This window comes from Salmo salar, chromosome 04 (assembly GCF_965601325.2).
Source record: "Salmo salar chromosome 04, fSalSal1, whole genome shotgun sequence".
In the NCBI taxonomy this organism is placed as follows: Eukaryota; Metazoa; Chordata; class Actinopteri; order Salmoniformes; family Salmonidae; genus Salmo; species Salmo salar.
The window spans coordinates 47,084,505-47,099,228 of record NC_138294.1 but is presented as its reverse complement, the minus strand read 5'-3'; the positions used below and the strand labels follow the sequence as shown (position 1 = coordinate 47,099,228).

The 14,724-nt window shown below is 46.8% G+C and overlaps 1 protein-coding gene across 6 annotated transcripts in view; it reads left to right on the top strand.

Moving 5' to 3' along the window:
• Window positions 1-14,724, top strand: part of LOC106603100 (disks large homolog 4) — a 92,105-nt gene that overhangs the window by 23,710 nt on the left and 53,671 nt on the right. For 2 of the 6 annotated variants that reach the window (XM_014196314.3, XM_014196313.3), the window contains exons 1-2: window positions 4,832-5,302; window positions 12,458-12,619. In XM_014196314.3, coding sequence (XP_014051789.1) covers window positions 5,186-5,302; window positions 12,458-12,619 — 279 coding nt within the window. In that variant the 5' untranslated portion in view covers window positions 4,832-5,185. Of the gene's footprint in view, window positions 1-4,831; window positions 5,303-12,457; window positions 12,620-14,724 lie in introns of those variants that run through there. The other 4 variants (XM_014196320.3, XM_014196316.3, XM_014196317.3 and 1 more) reach the window with 2 other exon arrangements.

Sequence of the window (14,724 nt, the reverse complement as noted above, 5' to 3'; positions counted from 1 at the left end):
GCATGTCTCGAAAATTTACTAAAGAGCAGAAGCCAACAGACAGGATTCTATGAATGTCTTTGCTCGTGTGTGTGTGTGTGTGTGTGTGTGTGTGTGTGTGTGTGTGTGTGTGTGTGTGTGTGTGTGTGTGTGTGTGTGTGTGTGTGTGTGTGTGTGTGTGTGTGTGTGTGTGTGTGTGTGTGTGTGTGTGTGTGTGTGTGTGTGTGTGTGCGTGTGTGTGTGCATGTGTCAGGGTGAAAGGGATATATTGTTTTGTCACATGGGTCACAGGGGCCTTGGTCACATTGGCTGTCATCTGTGGACTGAAAGCAGAAGTCATTTGTTTGCACCAACACACTATGCTATATATAGCTGTCATCTGCATGCATTGACGGCATAAGCATAACACATCGTTTATGGTAAATTATGCAATGTGGACATAGTTCTTGTGGAGAACCGACATTGGTACATTTTCTATGGAAATACAGGACATGAGGTTTTAAAAAAGGATTAGGCATAGATGACCCCTGTGTTAAAGTGACCAAACATCTGTTGACTGCGCCTTTAAAGAGGCAACAGGTCTCTGGCCTTCCCACTGGAGAGGACAAAAGGAATGTCTTCCTGCAATGTTAGTGTTTACCAATCTGTTCACAGAGACCCTCAGGATTGGACGTTACTCTTCCAGTCCAGCACTACAGCACACCAGATTCAACTAGTCAAATTACCAAGCCTTTGGTCAGGATTGAATCAGGTGTGTTAGTCGTTGCAGGCGTTGAGCTGGAAGAGAAATGTGTAGTCCTGTGGGTCCCTGACGAGGCTTCTCCTTCTCAGGTTGTCCAACACCGCTGCTGTAGGTCTTCAACAGGTTGCAACAGGTTGCATTCTCTCAACAGGTCCTTTCAGATAGAGCCTCTCCTTGGGTTTCATATCATGAATATCTGACAATCTGCAAGAGCTGTTATGCCGGGATGCTATTTATGTTACCTTCTAACTGGTTTTGAGTTGATTATACCATTTATAGTGCTTTCATCTGACCTTCCACTGAGACAATGACTGTAGTAGTATACAGTAGTATTCACATTTACATAGAAACTGTGTACAGAGAGTCTTATACTGGCCAAAATCCCATTCCCACGTTGATCTGAATGGTCCACAAAACATTCTGTGATGAGAGAAGAAAGAGAACCCTATTACAATCAAGCTTACATTTATCCAGGGTTAGCTAGCTTGAAGTTATCCAGGGTTAGTTAGCTTGACTGTATCCAGGGTTAGTTAGCTTGACTGTATCCAGGGTTAGTTAGATTGACTGTATCCAGGGTTAGTTAGCTTGAATTAATCCAGGGTTAGTTAGCTTGACTGTATCCAGGGTTAGTTAGCTTGAATTTATCCAGGGTTAGTTAGCTTGAATTTATCCAGGGTTAGTAAGCTTGAATTTATCCAGGGTTAGTAAGCTTGAATCTATCCAGGGTTAGTTAGCTTGAATTTATCCAGGGTTAGTAAGCTTGAATTTATCCAGGGTTAGTTAGCTTGAATTTATCCAGGGTTAGTTAGCTTGAATGTATCCAGGGTTAGTTAGCTTGAAGTTAGTCAAGGCCATTGTATCCAGTAATCCTGGTGGGACTGAGGAGTCTGTATGTTGGTCTAAGCCCTGTAGAGAGGGACCCAGTAATGAGTCTCAACACTTCCCTGCGTGGAACAATGTTACAACAGTTTAGATGACCTTTAACCAGCCCTACCAATAAAGGTATAATTCACCCAAATTCATGAATTGGTTCATTAATGAATCTGTTTTTTGTTTTGTAGTCTATGGGTCAGGAGTGACTGTAACCTACAATTAGGCTTTTGTCACTTAACTACAATAACAACGTATCCCCAGTGTTATAATCAAACCTAAGTCACATCAAATCACGAGAGAAAGGAGACTGTATCAGTCAAGGCCAGTGTGGTGGAATCCAGTGATAGCCAGTGTCGCAGGAGGAAGGAGACCTATGGCCTGACTATACTATGCAGGAGGCTGTATAGGAGAGTTCATGAGGACTGACTGTTCACTGCAGGAGGCTGTATAGGAGAGTTCATGAGGACTGACTGTTCACTGCAGGAGGCTGTATAGGAGAGTTCATGAGGACTGACTGTACACTGCGGGAGGCTGTATAGGAGAGTTCATGAGGACTGACTGTACATTGCGGGAGGCTGTATAGGAGAGTTCATGAGGACTGACTGTAAACTGCAGGAGGCTGTATAGGAGAGTTCATAAGGACTGACTGTACACTGTAGGAGGCTGTATAGGAGAGTTCATGAGGACTGACTGTACACTGTAGGAGGCTGTATAGGAGAGTTCATGACTGTACACTGTAGGAGGATGTATAGCAGAGTTCATGAGGATGTGTGCAGCCATCCTTTAGAGGAACATGACGACCTGACCATCAGGCAGCTAGCCAATGGACTATTCGATGGGGAATCCCGCCCCCTGCAGATGTTGTCATGGAAACGATCTGGCTCTTGTGGGGTTTCCTCTCTCTTCTGTGTGCTTGTTCACCCAATGCAGTGCAGAGCTGTGATGTGAAGTTCACCACTACACAATGCACTGCTGGGATACAAAAATCACTGATACACAACGCAGCAGTGAGATGTGAAACACTATTACACAATGCCAACTCTCAATGTAGCAGCTGTGGATAGTAGTTGAGTGGTTTTGCGAGTTCTATTTCAGAAAATGGGGGGGGTGTTGATGACTAAACAGAAACCTTTTTAAGATCCAGAGAAACGTTTAAAAACGGGCATTATTGATCATATATCCAAGCAGAATCCCACGTGATGCGAGAGCTAGAAAGCAGTACTGCCAGAGCCCACCGAGGGGCAGGCCAGCCCCACGTATAGGCTGCTGGGACCGGGGCAGCTAGGGGCCACACTGTCTGTGGCTAGCCATATAAGACACCAGACATTGACTACATCATGGTATATGTCCATAACCAACACCATTATCCAGAGCCGCTTCAAACGGGCTATTAGTATTTTGCATAACACTGTTTGGAAGGACTCCAGTTTCTTCTAACATGGATAATGTATATGTTCCCTTGAATGTTTCTTAAACAATTAGCGATTATTTCCTTTGGGTTGTTGTGACTAATAGTTTGTGGCGGTATGCATCTATCAATGCAATCTTTACCTTGTTTGTCCCCATGTGTTTGTTTGCATATATCTGAGTATTTTATCAAAGTACTGCCTCCACAATGTTTGGTACACCGCAACCAAGGTCGAAGCTCTATTTCAGAGCAAAATATCCATGGAAACCGCGTTGTGAGGCTACAAAGCACAGCATGCTTCGTCATCTACACATAATAACGGATCATGCAGAAACAGATAGAACCACCAACATGTTCTCTCGCTCTCTGTGTCTCTCTCTCTCTCTCTATATACACACACACACACATATATATATATACACTTATTTAGTTTTTCTACTTGTTTTTCTTTTCTACTTGCTGCTTTGTTCCATTCTATTATTTGTGGGCAAATAATACCGTGGTTTTAATGTTTTATGAAACAGTGAGCTTTCTTGTTTCAGACATTGAGATCGCTCAGATCTAAGTGTTTTGGTATTGATCGGATAAAGAGCCTCATGGAGTAACTTTGTTGTGTACACAATTGATTTGTTAGTTTATGAACCACTGTGGTCTCTCTGGATTGGCAGCAGGTAAAACAGAATCCAGGATATTTCACAGAAACTGGAAATGTTGAACTTCTTTTGGAATAATGACAGCCCACGCATACAAATGTTATCGTTCGCCACACTTTACTTGACTGAATCTTATTACAGGGGGGAGACAAGGTTTTTGGAATGACATGAAAAGGGTATTTTATCTTTGCACACCCTGTACGTCTCGAACGGTTGCATCTGTTCCATTTAACATTGACGTCATTCGAGAGCGTGGAGCCCCGCGCCGCAGTCGGTCCTGAGATGAATGCACAATATTTAGTCCACCTGCTTCTCTCGCTCCACCTTGTGGACGCAGTCAGCCAGCACCGACCACTTGAACCGTTTGATTCCGATCAGTTTAGTGTTACGTGTGTAAGTGTGTGAGAGAGAGAGAGAGAGAGAGAGAGAGAGAGAGAGAGAGAGAGAGAGAGAGAGAGAGAGGATGGGGGCATATTAGGCCTAATCTGGACAATAATTCTTTACCGGAAGAGGTAGAGCCTATAGTCTTTCCTGTGTTTTAGCTAGGCCTCTGCTAAGTGCTTTCTAAAGAGCATAGAATATGGAGGCTCTGTCATACAATGATACTAAGACCTTGGATGACCTTGTGTGTGTGTCTCTGTGGGTTTGATCATAAGCGTCTACTTTAGATTGTTTTAAGACGGGTCTTTCAGTGCTAACATACCACCTCATGCTGACATAGGCCTACAGGTGTGACAGCATTTGCACGCTGAAAGGAGCGTGTTGCTGGCCACTGCTGTGTTGAAGCTTTATTCGCATTTCAGGACCATGGACAGTTCCTTGCAGACACTTTTCCATTGGTCCACGGGGGGGCGCCATTAGCACACCATAGGCACAATAGACATTGTATGATCGCTGCAGAGTTGGTGTGAGCGTGAGCAGCAGACAGTGTGAGGAGACTATGATGTGGAAACGTCAGCTCATGATAGTAAATAATTTACTGTATTCGCTTGTGTGCATGTTTTGATCAAAGTAACCTATACCGTCTAATATCAGTCGTGCATGATGTGTTATAATCGATAGCCTATGTCCGCGTGGGAGCCTATAGCATAACTGATTTTGTCTTGCTTCACAGATGCAGACCCTATATGTTCCAATTAGAATTGCGCATGAAATCCAAACCTTACGGTGGAGAGAGAGAGAGAGAGAGAGCGAGAGAGAGAGAGAGAGAGAGAGGCCGATGTGGATGAAGACTTGTGCAAATCATGAATGATGGTGTTCTTGTAACACTTGAATAGGAGGAACATGAGGGAACAACTGCATTTCAACCTTAACATCTGCCCAGAGTCCAAGCTGCAATCCACAATTCATGTTCGTGAACGTAAAGTTATTTCTGAGTTGAACATCGGATTTCAACGTTGGGTAGCCTAGCACGTCTTCGGGTAGCCTACCAACCGTGCACAGCCTAGTCACCTGCCTCGACTACCGCTCTTCGACCCTCCCTCTTCTCCAGCATCGCGGCTCCGGTGGTGGACGGGTGTAGTCTAGTGTATGGGTGTTGAGCTGATGTCTCCGCCCGGTAGGAATCTAAAGTGCCCCTCTCCGGTGATGTGTCAGTGTAAGGTCATCTGCAGCAACCGGACTCTCTCCCTCATGTTCGGTTGCAAGGTAAGCTTGGAGCAGGTTCGGTGTAACAGTTGTTGTAGCGACGCTATTACGTCGACGGAGAGGAGAACGCGAGGAGATGATGAGCCGACTTTAAAAAAAGATGAATGAGATACCATAGTGCGCGCGCGTGTGTCTGTGTGTGTATTTGTGCGTAAGCATGTTCCTAGTTTGTGATCCAAGTGCTATACAAGCCTAAACCATTCTGTTGACACAATGAAATTGCTGACTGAGCATTGTGATCATTTCCCCAAAGATAACCCCACTACCTTACATTTATCGGTGACTGTTGTGTTTTCACTTTCCCCATTATGATTTCCATCGCCGATTATCTGGGGTTTTGAAATGTGACCATCTGCTGGCAATATGTGTTACATGTGTTTCCTGGTGTTCCAGGCCTGCGCATATGGATTATTCACGCCTCATAATACAGTACGGTATGTTCAGATCAACACCGTGCTCAAGCGTGTTTGCATGCCGACATTTAGATGTTTCATTTCCATAGGCCATTTACATGGAATATCGACCGGCATAGCCTATCTGAGCCAACCATGCATGTTACGTAGTTGGTACCGTTTGATTATCTTATGAAGACATGAACAACTCACATTATACTTGACAGTTGTGCTGTTCGGGACAACGGGCAGGGTGTAAACCAACGAGAGCATTGTTCTGCTTTTACCATCCAGCTGTGTGGTCATGAGCTTGGTGTTTTGCTTCCCAACAAAGAGATACAGATATAGCTTGTTGTTCTTGTAATCTGAGAGAGTTGTTTGTGACCTTGGGATAAATCGCTAAGGGCGTTCACTTTGATGACACCCATCAGTCCATATAGGATGCTAATTGGTAGGGGCGATGTCTATTGTGAATCGCTAGTGTAAGGAATGGTGCCACTGCTAATTAAATCACTGTCATGGAGACTGTATTAATGCCACCAGCCTTGGTAGGCAAAAGGTCTTTTGGAGTGAGTTAATTGAAAAGGTCTTTAGAACGTCTGTGGAACCAGTAGATTTGTCTCCCAGTGGTGGGCTGGGCGTGTGTTTCCAGTGGGGCAACCACAGCCTGTGTATATAACTTAAAGGCCCAATGCAGCTGCTTTTATCTCAATATCAAATCATTTCTGGGTGACAAGTACCTTCCTGTTGTTTTGTTTTTTCTTCAGTTAAAATGGTCAAAACAAAGAGCAGTTTCTCAAGCAAGAATTGTGCTAGAACTGTCTGAGTGAGGGGCCTAGTTGAATGAGCCTAATGGGAGGGATATGTAACCTGAAAAGTAGCTGTTATTGGCAGAGAGGTTTGAAACTCTCTTTGTTATTGGTCTATTAACTTATACTAAGCCAAAACTCCATCCCACCAAAAGTATTTTCAAACAACTCTTACACTAAAATGGCGTCATCGTTTTCATTATTTCACAGAGTTATTCCAACCTCGTAGTGTGGAAATATATATGTCAAACACAGGGAAATCACGTTTTTGACTTCACTGGTCCTTTAATGGTTTCTATAATGCTTTCAAAGACACTTACTAATAAGATTGGGGTTGTCATATGGCCTTATCTGTAGGTTTGATTGCCTCACCCTCCCATTCACCCCCCCCCCCCCCCCCCCCCTCCCATTTTCAGGTGTTTCCGGCCTGACAGCTTGCTCTGTCTCCTTCCACATGGCATGGAATGGGTCTTCTGCCTGTTTTCCTCCCAGTCTGTTAGCTGTATCTAGCCAACCATTTCTTCTGTGACTCTGCCAAATGGCCATGCTGTGTCCACTAGCAAGGTGCCTAGGACTCCCTCCTTGATCTGGCCACAGTGCTCTGTGTGAAAGTGGGTTTCTCTCTGGCCCACCGATTGACGGGGCTGTCTCTGACGTGTACAGGTCCTTGGGTTCCCTCATGAGACCCAGGAAGCACCTCCACTTCGCCTCCTCTCACCTCCCTTCAGCACCAGACCCTACTGCCCACCTTCCCTCCCACCCTCAACACCATCCTGGTCCACACCCACACTCAAACAGACTCCACTCCAAAGCCACTACAAATAGCAATATGTCCCCTCCTCCCCTTCTACTCAGATCACCATGTGAACATGAGGCACCGGTGAGAATTGTTGGAGCGTACCAATCATTTGAAGTGTATTGAAAATCAAAATGGAAGTACTGACATGCACTTACTCAGAGACAGAGATTTTATATAAAAGGAGAGATAGTTGGCCAGCACTTGGTTTCAGTCTTAGCATGATTTATTGTTCTTCCTGTTTCACATGCTGGAAATAGGTCAATTTCCAGCCTACTTCCTGGGTACTACTTGACCAGGCTATTGTTCCACTGTGTGTGTGTTATGTTCCAATACTTTCTCTATACTGCTCAACTCCTAAGGTGATCTCCACGGTGATGATGTCCAGAATTAACCTCCGTGATGCACGTTCACCTCACTACCTGGCAGTCATGATAATGCTAGTCACTCCACTATCATTGAAACCTCTGGTTTTCATGTGGAAGAGAGCGATTGAGGAAGTTCTGTCGTGCACTTTGCTGCGGTTCATTACTCCTATTGGTGGTATGTGTAAATATTCAACTTTCTAAAATGAAGTCAGCGGAGCATGTAAGAGATGTTTGTTTTTCCTAGACCCATCATCAAAAACCTGAAAGCTGTGTTTAGCGTGACCTGGTTTGAGTTGCTGTTCTGGTTGAGAGGGATGGGGGAGGTCTTTGAGGATAGCAGTTCAAGTTGAGGCTAACTCTCCCAGTCGTGAATGGTTAAAGACTGTTTCGACCCAACGTGGAGATCAATGCTCAGCACACCCAGGGAATTTACTCATGAGCTCTCTATCGGAACACTGCCCTGGTCACTGGCTATTCACAGGAACCCAAGGACCCGCTGTCACTCACTGCCAACCAGCCAATAACACAATCAATAAGCCTGTAATACTCCTCACCTGCCTGCCCCCACAAAGACTCAGATGGCCACGAGTCATATGAGTCAGGTCCTGCAGTTCTGTGTAGGAATGTAAATCGGTGTTGTCTTGTAAGTGTTCAGTTTATTCAGAGAGTTCTATTCTGGGGGTGTTGCACTTCAGACAGCTAGCTGGCTTAGTAGTTTCACTAACACACTTTCCCCTAGATCAAGCTGACCCATTTATTCTGCCGCTTGTGTTGTCTTCTGTTGGATTCAGTACTGGACCTCTTCCACTCTGAATGATCTACTGTATCTACCATCATGCACTGGATCTGGGAATGGGCTGACGTATTCAGCAGAGTAACTGTGTGATAGTAAAGAGAGGATATTGAATTGACTATCTTCCCTCTCTTCCCCCTCTCTCCTCTCTTCTCTCCTTCCCTCTCTTTCCCCCCTCTCTTCTGCTCTCTCCTTCCCTCTCTTTCCCCACTCTCCTCTCTCCTGTTCTCTCCTTCCCTCTCTTTCCCCACTCTCCTCTCCTCTGTTCTCTCCATCCTTCTCTCCCCCCCCCCCCCCCCCCCCCCCCCCGCCTCTTCTCTCCTTCCCTCTCTCCCTGGTCTTTTCTATCATTCCCGCTGGCTGGCTTGGCGTTACTCTTGCACAAGCACATTACTGTGTAGACTTGCTGGGTTGAATCCCAGCCAATGAGTGGACAACTAAAACTAGAGATGCCAAAAGGTCAGTGGAACAAATGGAGTGAAGCCCGGGACTTATGTAAAGCCACATACACTAGAACATATGGTTCACATTCTCTTAATAACCCCAAATGATTCCAAATGTCTTTTTTGTCTTGATGTTTTGTCTGTGTAATCTCTTTATGGAGATGACCGGTAGTGATTGAGCTGAGAGCTGCTGTGTCGTGTGTAGGCTATCTTCTATCTCGGCCTGCGTAGCAGCTGTCCTGGACACACTGTCCCTTAAGACCACACATGAGAGATTTAATTGATTGAATTATCTTCCATTATCTTAAGTTAAGAGTAAGCATTCATTGGTATACAATTACGTTACATCTAACTAGCAGTGCATGTTGCCGGAACTATGGTGACACAAGGCGAGAGCCAGATTCAGACACAGGAGGCAGATGGTTGGAGTCTTACAAGGTTTATTCATTTAAAGAGGTAGGCAAGAGAATGGTCATGGACAGGCAAAAAGGTCAAAACCAGATCAGAGTCCAGGAGGTACAGAGTGGCAGACAGGCTCGTGGTCAAGGCAGGCAGAATGGTCAGGCAGGCGGGTACAAAGTCCAGAAACAGGAAAGGGTCAAAACCGGGAGGACTAGAGAAAGGAGAATAGCAAAAATCAGGAGAACAGGAAAACCGCTGGTTGACTTGGAAACATACAAGACGAACTGGCACAGAGAGACAGGAAACACAGGGATAAATACACTGGGGGAAATCAGCGACACCTGGAGGCGGTGGAGACAATAACAAGGACAGGTGTAACAGATCAGGGCGTGACAGTAACATACGTTATCACATCCAAAGTCGATTTTCTTCTCTACCTCCTCTCCTCTGATAAAAAAAGAAGGAATGTTTTCTTACATTTTTACTCTCCGCATTTCTCTTTGTCTCTGTTAGCATCTGTTGTTGGAGGAGTCTTGAAACACATTGTCATCACCTCACTCCTCCTTGCTCTCTCCTCCACCCCTCCCACCTTTGTCCTTGTTCTCCCTTTCCCCCTCTATCTTGACCCTCTTCCATTTCTCATCATTCCTCTCTCAAACCCCCCCCCCCCCTCTTTCTCATTTCTCCCCTTCCCTCTCACAAAACCCCTCCCTCTCTCTTTCTTATTTCCCCTCCCGCCTCTCTCAAACCCCCTCCCCCCTCTCTTTCTCATTTCTCATTTCTCCTCTTCCCTCTCTCAAACCCCCTCTCTTTCTCGTTTCTCCTCTTCCCTCTCTCAAACCCCCTCCCCCTCTCTTTCTCATTTCTCATTTCGACCTCTTCCCTCTTCCCTCTCTCAAACCCCCTCCCCCTCTCTTTCTCATTTCTCATTTCGACCTCTTCCCTCTTCCCTCTCTCAAACCCCCTCCCCCTCTCTTTCTCATTTCTCCGCTTCCCTCTCTCAAACCCCTCCCCCTCTCTTTCTCATTTCTCCTCTTCCCTCTATGAAACTCTCTCCCCCTTATCCCCCTACCCATCTCTCCACATCTCTCTTCCTCTCATCTCTCTCCCACTCTCTCTCCCTGTGTGTTTTGTGGTCTTGCTGTCTCAGTGTAATGTGATCCAGCAGCAGTGCTGACTGCCCCCTGCTCTGGCACGGCAACGCACTCTCTGCTCTGCTCCGGTTGCTAGGCAGCTGATCTGAGACCAGTCCTCTCCTCAGTGCACCTCCCTCGCCGACCCGTCTGGCTGCTTCCAAAAAGAGCAGAGGGGATGGTAGCACCGTGACACCAATCCTAATGCCACACTCAATCTCAGGCCACCAGGAAAGGCAGGGGACACTCAGTTAACCCCTCGAATCTTCTAGGTTCTGAGAGGATAGGTGGAGGCTCATCTGACGGCAGTACGGCAGACTGTAGTGTAAGTGTACACAGCCAGGGAGTTGGGCTAGTCAGGGGTTAGCTGTGGGCTGGTTATACAAACATAAACAATAACCCTTAGGTCGCTCCTGCAGATTTGTTTTATGATGCCTTCTTTGGCTGTGTTTGTGTTAAAACATCGCATGCACTTTTGCAGCTCTCTGTGTCATTACCTGAGTGTAGGCTACTGTGTGTGGCTAGCGCAGTGGGCTAGTTGTTGGAAGGTTGCCCAGGTGTTGGAGGTCAGTAGGGTAGGAGCTATGGTTATTGGTTAGTAACAGAGTGTTATCTTGCTGGGTAGGTAGGCGTCATGTGCTGCTGTGGTGTTGCTCCATTTGGTGGTGGAAGATAATGGTCTTAGATTTACTTCACAGTGGCCCCATTTAGGGCCCCATTTTCTGTCCAGAAACAGCCTTCAGATGCACTTGTGGGTTTGCTACAACAGTTTTTGTTATTTTTGTGCATAAATGGAACCACGTCGGAGCCGCCCGGCCTCCTTTACGGGACGGAGTTAAAAACACATCGCTAAGGCTCTTTCTTGGTTGGTGCATTAAAAGTGTAACAACCACAGAAGCACAGAAAGTTGACATGGATATGAGTTACATTTTGCTGAGATGTCGGCTCTGTTTTGTTCCACAGGCACAGTGTCTGCATTGAAATGATAACTGTTATTAACACGATTTACCCCTGATATGTGATACCTAATAGCATTAACCCCCCTCTCTCCTTCTCTCTCTTCCTCCCCCACGTCTCTCTCTCTCCTTCTCTCTCGTCCTCCCCCACGTCTCTCTCTCTCCTTCTCTCTCTTCCTCCCCCACGTCTCTCTCTCTCCTTCTCTCTCTTCCTCCCCCACGTCTCTCTCTCTCCTTCTCTCTCTTCCTCCCCCACGTCTCTCTCTCTCCTTCTCTCTTCCTCCCCCACGTCTCTCTCTCCTTCTCTCTCTTCCTCCCCCACGTCTCTCTCTCCTTCTCTCTCTTCCTCCCCCACGTCTCTCTCACCTTCTCTCTCGTCCTCCCCCACGTCTCTCTCACCTTCTCTCTCGTCCTCCCCCACGTCTCTCTCTCCTTCTCTCTCTTCCTCCCCCACGTCTCTCTCACCTTCTCTCTCGTCCTCCCCCACATCTCTCTCACCTTCTCTCTCGTCCTCCCCCACGTCTCTCTCACCTTCTCTCTCGTCCTCCCCCACGTCTCTCTCACCTTCTCTCTCGTCCTCCCCCACGTCTCTCTCACCTTCTCTCTCGTCCTCCCCCACGTCTCTCTCACCTTCTCTCTCGTCCTCCCCCACGTCTCTCACCTTCTCTCTCGTCCTCCCCCACGTCTCTCTCACCTTCTCTCTCGTCCTCCCCCACGTCTCTCTCTCACCTTCTCTCTCGTCCTCCCCCACGTCTCTCTCACCTTCTCTCTCGTCCTCCCCCACGTCTCTCTCACCTTCTCTCTCGTCCTCCCCCACGTCTCTCTCACCTTCTCTCTCGTCCTCCCCCACGTCTCTCTCACCTTCTCTCTCGTCCTTCCCCACGTCTCTCTCACCTTCTCTCTCTTCCTCCCCCACGTCTCTCTCACCTTCTCTCTCGTCCTCCCCCACGTCTCTCTCACCTTCTCTCTCGTCCTTCCCCACGTCTCTCTCTCACCTTCTCTCTCGTCCTTCCCCACGTCTCTCTCTCACCTTCTCTCTCGTCCTCTCTCTATCCCTCTGTAGAAGTACCGGTACCAGGATGAGGAGACGCCCCCCTTGGAGCACAGTCCAGCCCATCTGGGTCAAGGGAAAAGCGCTGAAATGCTTCACATGAGTGACAAGAACCTCGCCGCCATGGAGGCAATGCATGGCTACACGCCACACACACACATCTCCCCTATCAAGGTAGGACACACACACATTTCTATAACTACACACTACACACATACATCTCCCCTTTAAAGAAGGACACACAGACAATCACAAGCGAACACATCCCTCAATGCATGGTACCACCCACACACAAACACTACTGTCACACTGGGCGCACATACAAGGTGTTACTTACAAAAATAGCCTTCATCTCACCCAGCAGGATCAACTAACTGTGTGTCATACAACAACACATCCATGTCGGACAGTTTGCCTCGCTGCTCTCTTCCGTCGCTCTGCTCTGGGAGAGATGTAGCCCGCAGATCCATCCCACTTGCTTACAGCTCCACTAGGGCCGCACAGGCTTCCTGTGTAGATTAAGACATCGCGGGGGCCGGTGCGAGATCTGGCTCAGGAAAACATACCTGTCTTAATCTACACAGGAAGCCCGTCCGACCCTAGTGCAACTGTAAGCAAGCGGGGTCGGATCTGTGGCTAGGGAGAGATTGTGAGAGCTAAGCCCCAAGACAAGGAGAATATAGAGGCTACAGTAAAGCTCATGGGCATGCAGCCAAAGGACACTACTGACATGAGTACAAACGTGAACACAGTCACCTTACAGTACATTAATACTACAGCACATTAATGGGTGTGTATGGGTGATTCTACAGAAGTGGTGCAAATTTCAGTCCCACCCCCAAAAGAACTATTTAAATAAACAGTTAGGTCTCCAAACTTAGGACATTTAATTACATCATGGTATGTTCTAAATCAATCCAAGGCAATAACAAATATATTGTTTAATTAATATTGTACAAAATCATTGTACCTGTTAAACTCTGAGCGATTGTTTTGGACCGAGTCCGGCGATATTTGGGTGGTACTCCCCCCCCCCCCCATTTTTTGGTAAAAAAATGTGAAAGTGACATATCATTTGAAAGCTACAGTACTTGTCTTTTTGGAAATCGAACTCAAATCTTACTGCTGGCATTGTCATAAAATCTCCCTCTCCCAACACCCCTCCCCATAAAATACAGAAATCATGCACTATGGTCATGTTCATAGAGTATGCAATGTAGTTCAAGTCACCGAAAGTGCAAACATTTAGTATGCCTGGAAAGGGTACACCCTGACGGTCTTTGTAAAGCAATGCATTTCCTTCTCCATCCACATTACCTTGCATGCATCTGCCACATGCACCATTGATCTAGCTTATCGTTTGCAATAGTTCAAGTGAATGGGAAAAGAAGTTTGTCTTATTTCAACAACAAAAATAACTCCATAACTTGACAGCCCTGATTGCTAAGGTCCTTTTAAGATGTCAGGCTTGAAATTTGACCAGTGTGACTCACTACCCAGTTGTCCAAGAGACGTCATGTGATCTCCTACTGCTGTCTAGTGGATGAACTGGGAATCAGACGGGATATATTTACATCAATGCCTAGGTAGACTGAAGCTTTCGCCTCGTATGTATGCCATTCCTGTAAGACAAGTTGCACAAGCAATGTTCCCATGGGAATATGCGCATGTTTAGAGCGCCACAATAAGGCTTTCAACATGGCAACGTCATAGGATGCCACCTTTCCAACAAGTCAGTTTGTCAAATTTCTGCCCCGCTAGAGCTGGCCCGGTCAACTGTAAGTGCTGTTATTGTGAAGTGGAAACGTCTAGGAGAAACAAGGGCTCAGCCGCGAAGTGGTAGGCCACACAAGCTCACAGAATGTGACCGCTAAGTGCTGAAGTACGTAGCGCGTAAAAATTGTCTGTCCTCGGTTGTAACACTCACGATCGAGTTCCAAACTGCCTCTGGAAGCAACATCAGCACAAGAACAGTTAGTCGGGAGCTTGGGTTTCCATGGCCGAGCAGCCGCACACAAGCCTAAGAAGCCTAAGCTCACCATGCGCAATGCCAAGTGTCAGCTGGAGTGGTGTAAAGCTCGCCGCCATTGGACTATGGAGCAGTGGAAATGCGAACTCTGGAGTGATGACTCACGCTTCACCATCTGGCAGTCCGACAGATGAATCTGGGTTTGGCTAATGCCAGGAGAATGCTACCTGCACCAATGCATAGTGCCCACTGTAATGTTTGGTGGAGGAGGAATAATGGTCTCGGGCAGTTTTTCATGGTTCGGGTTAGG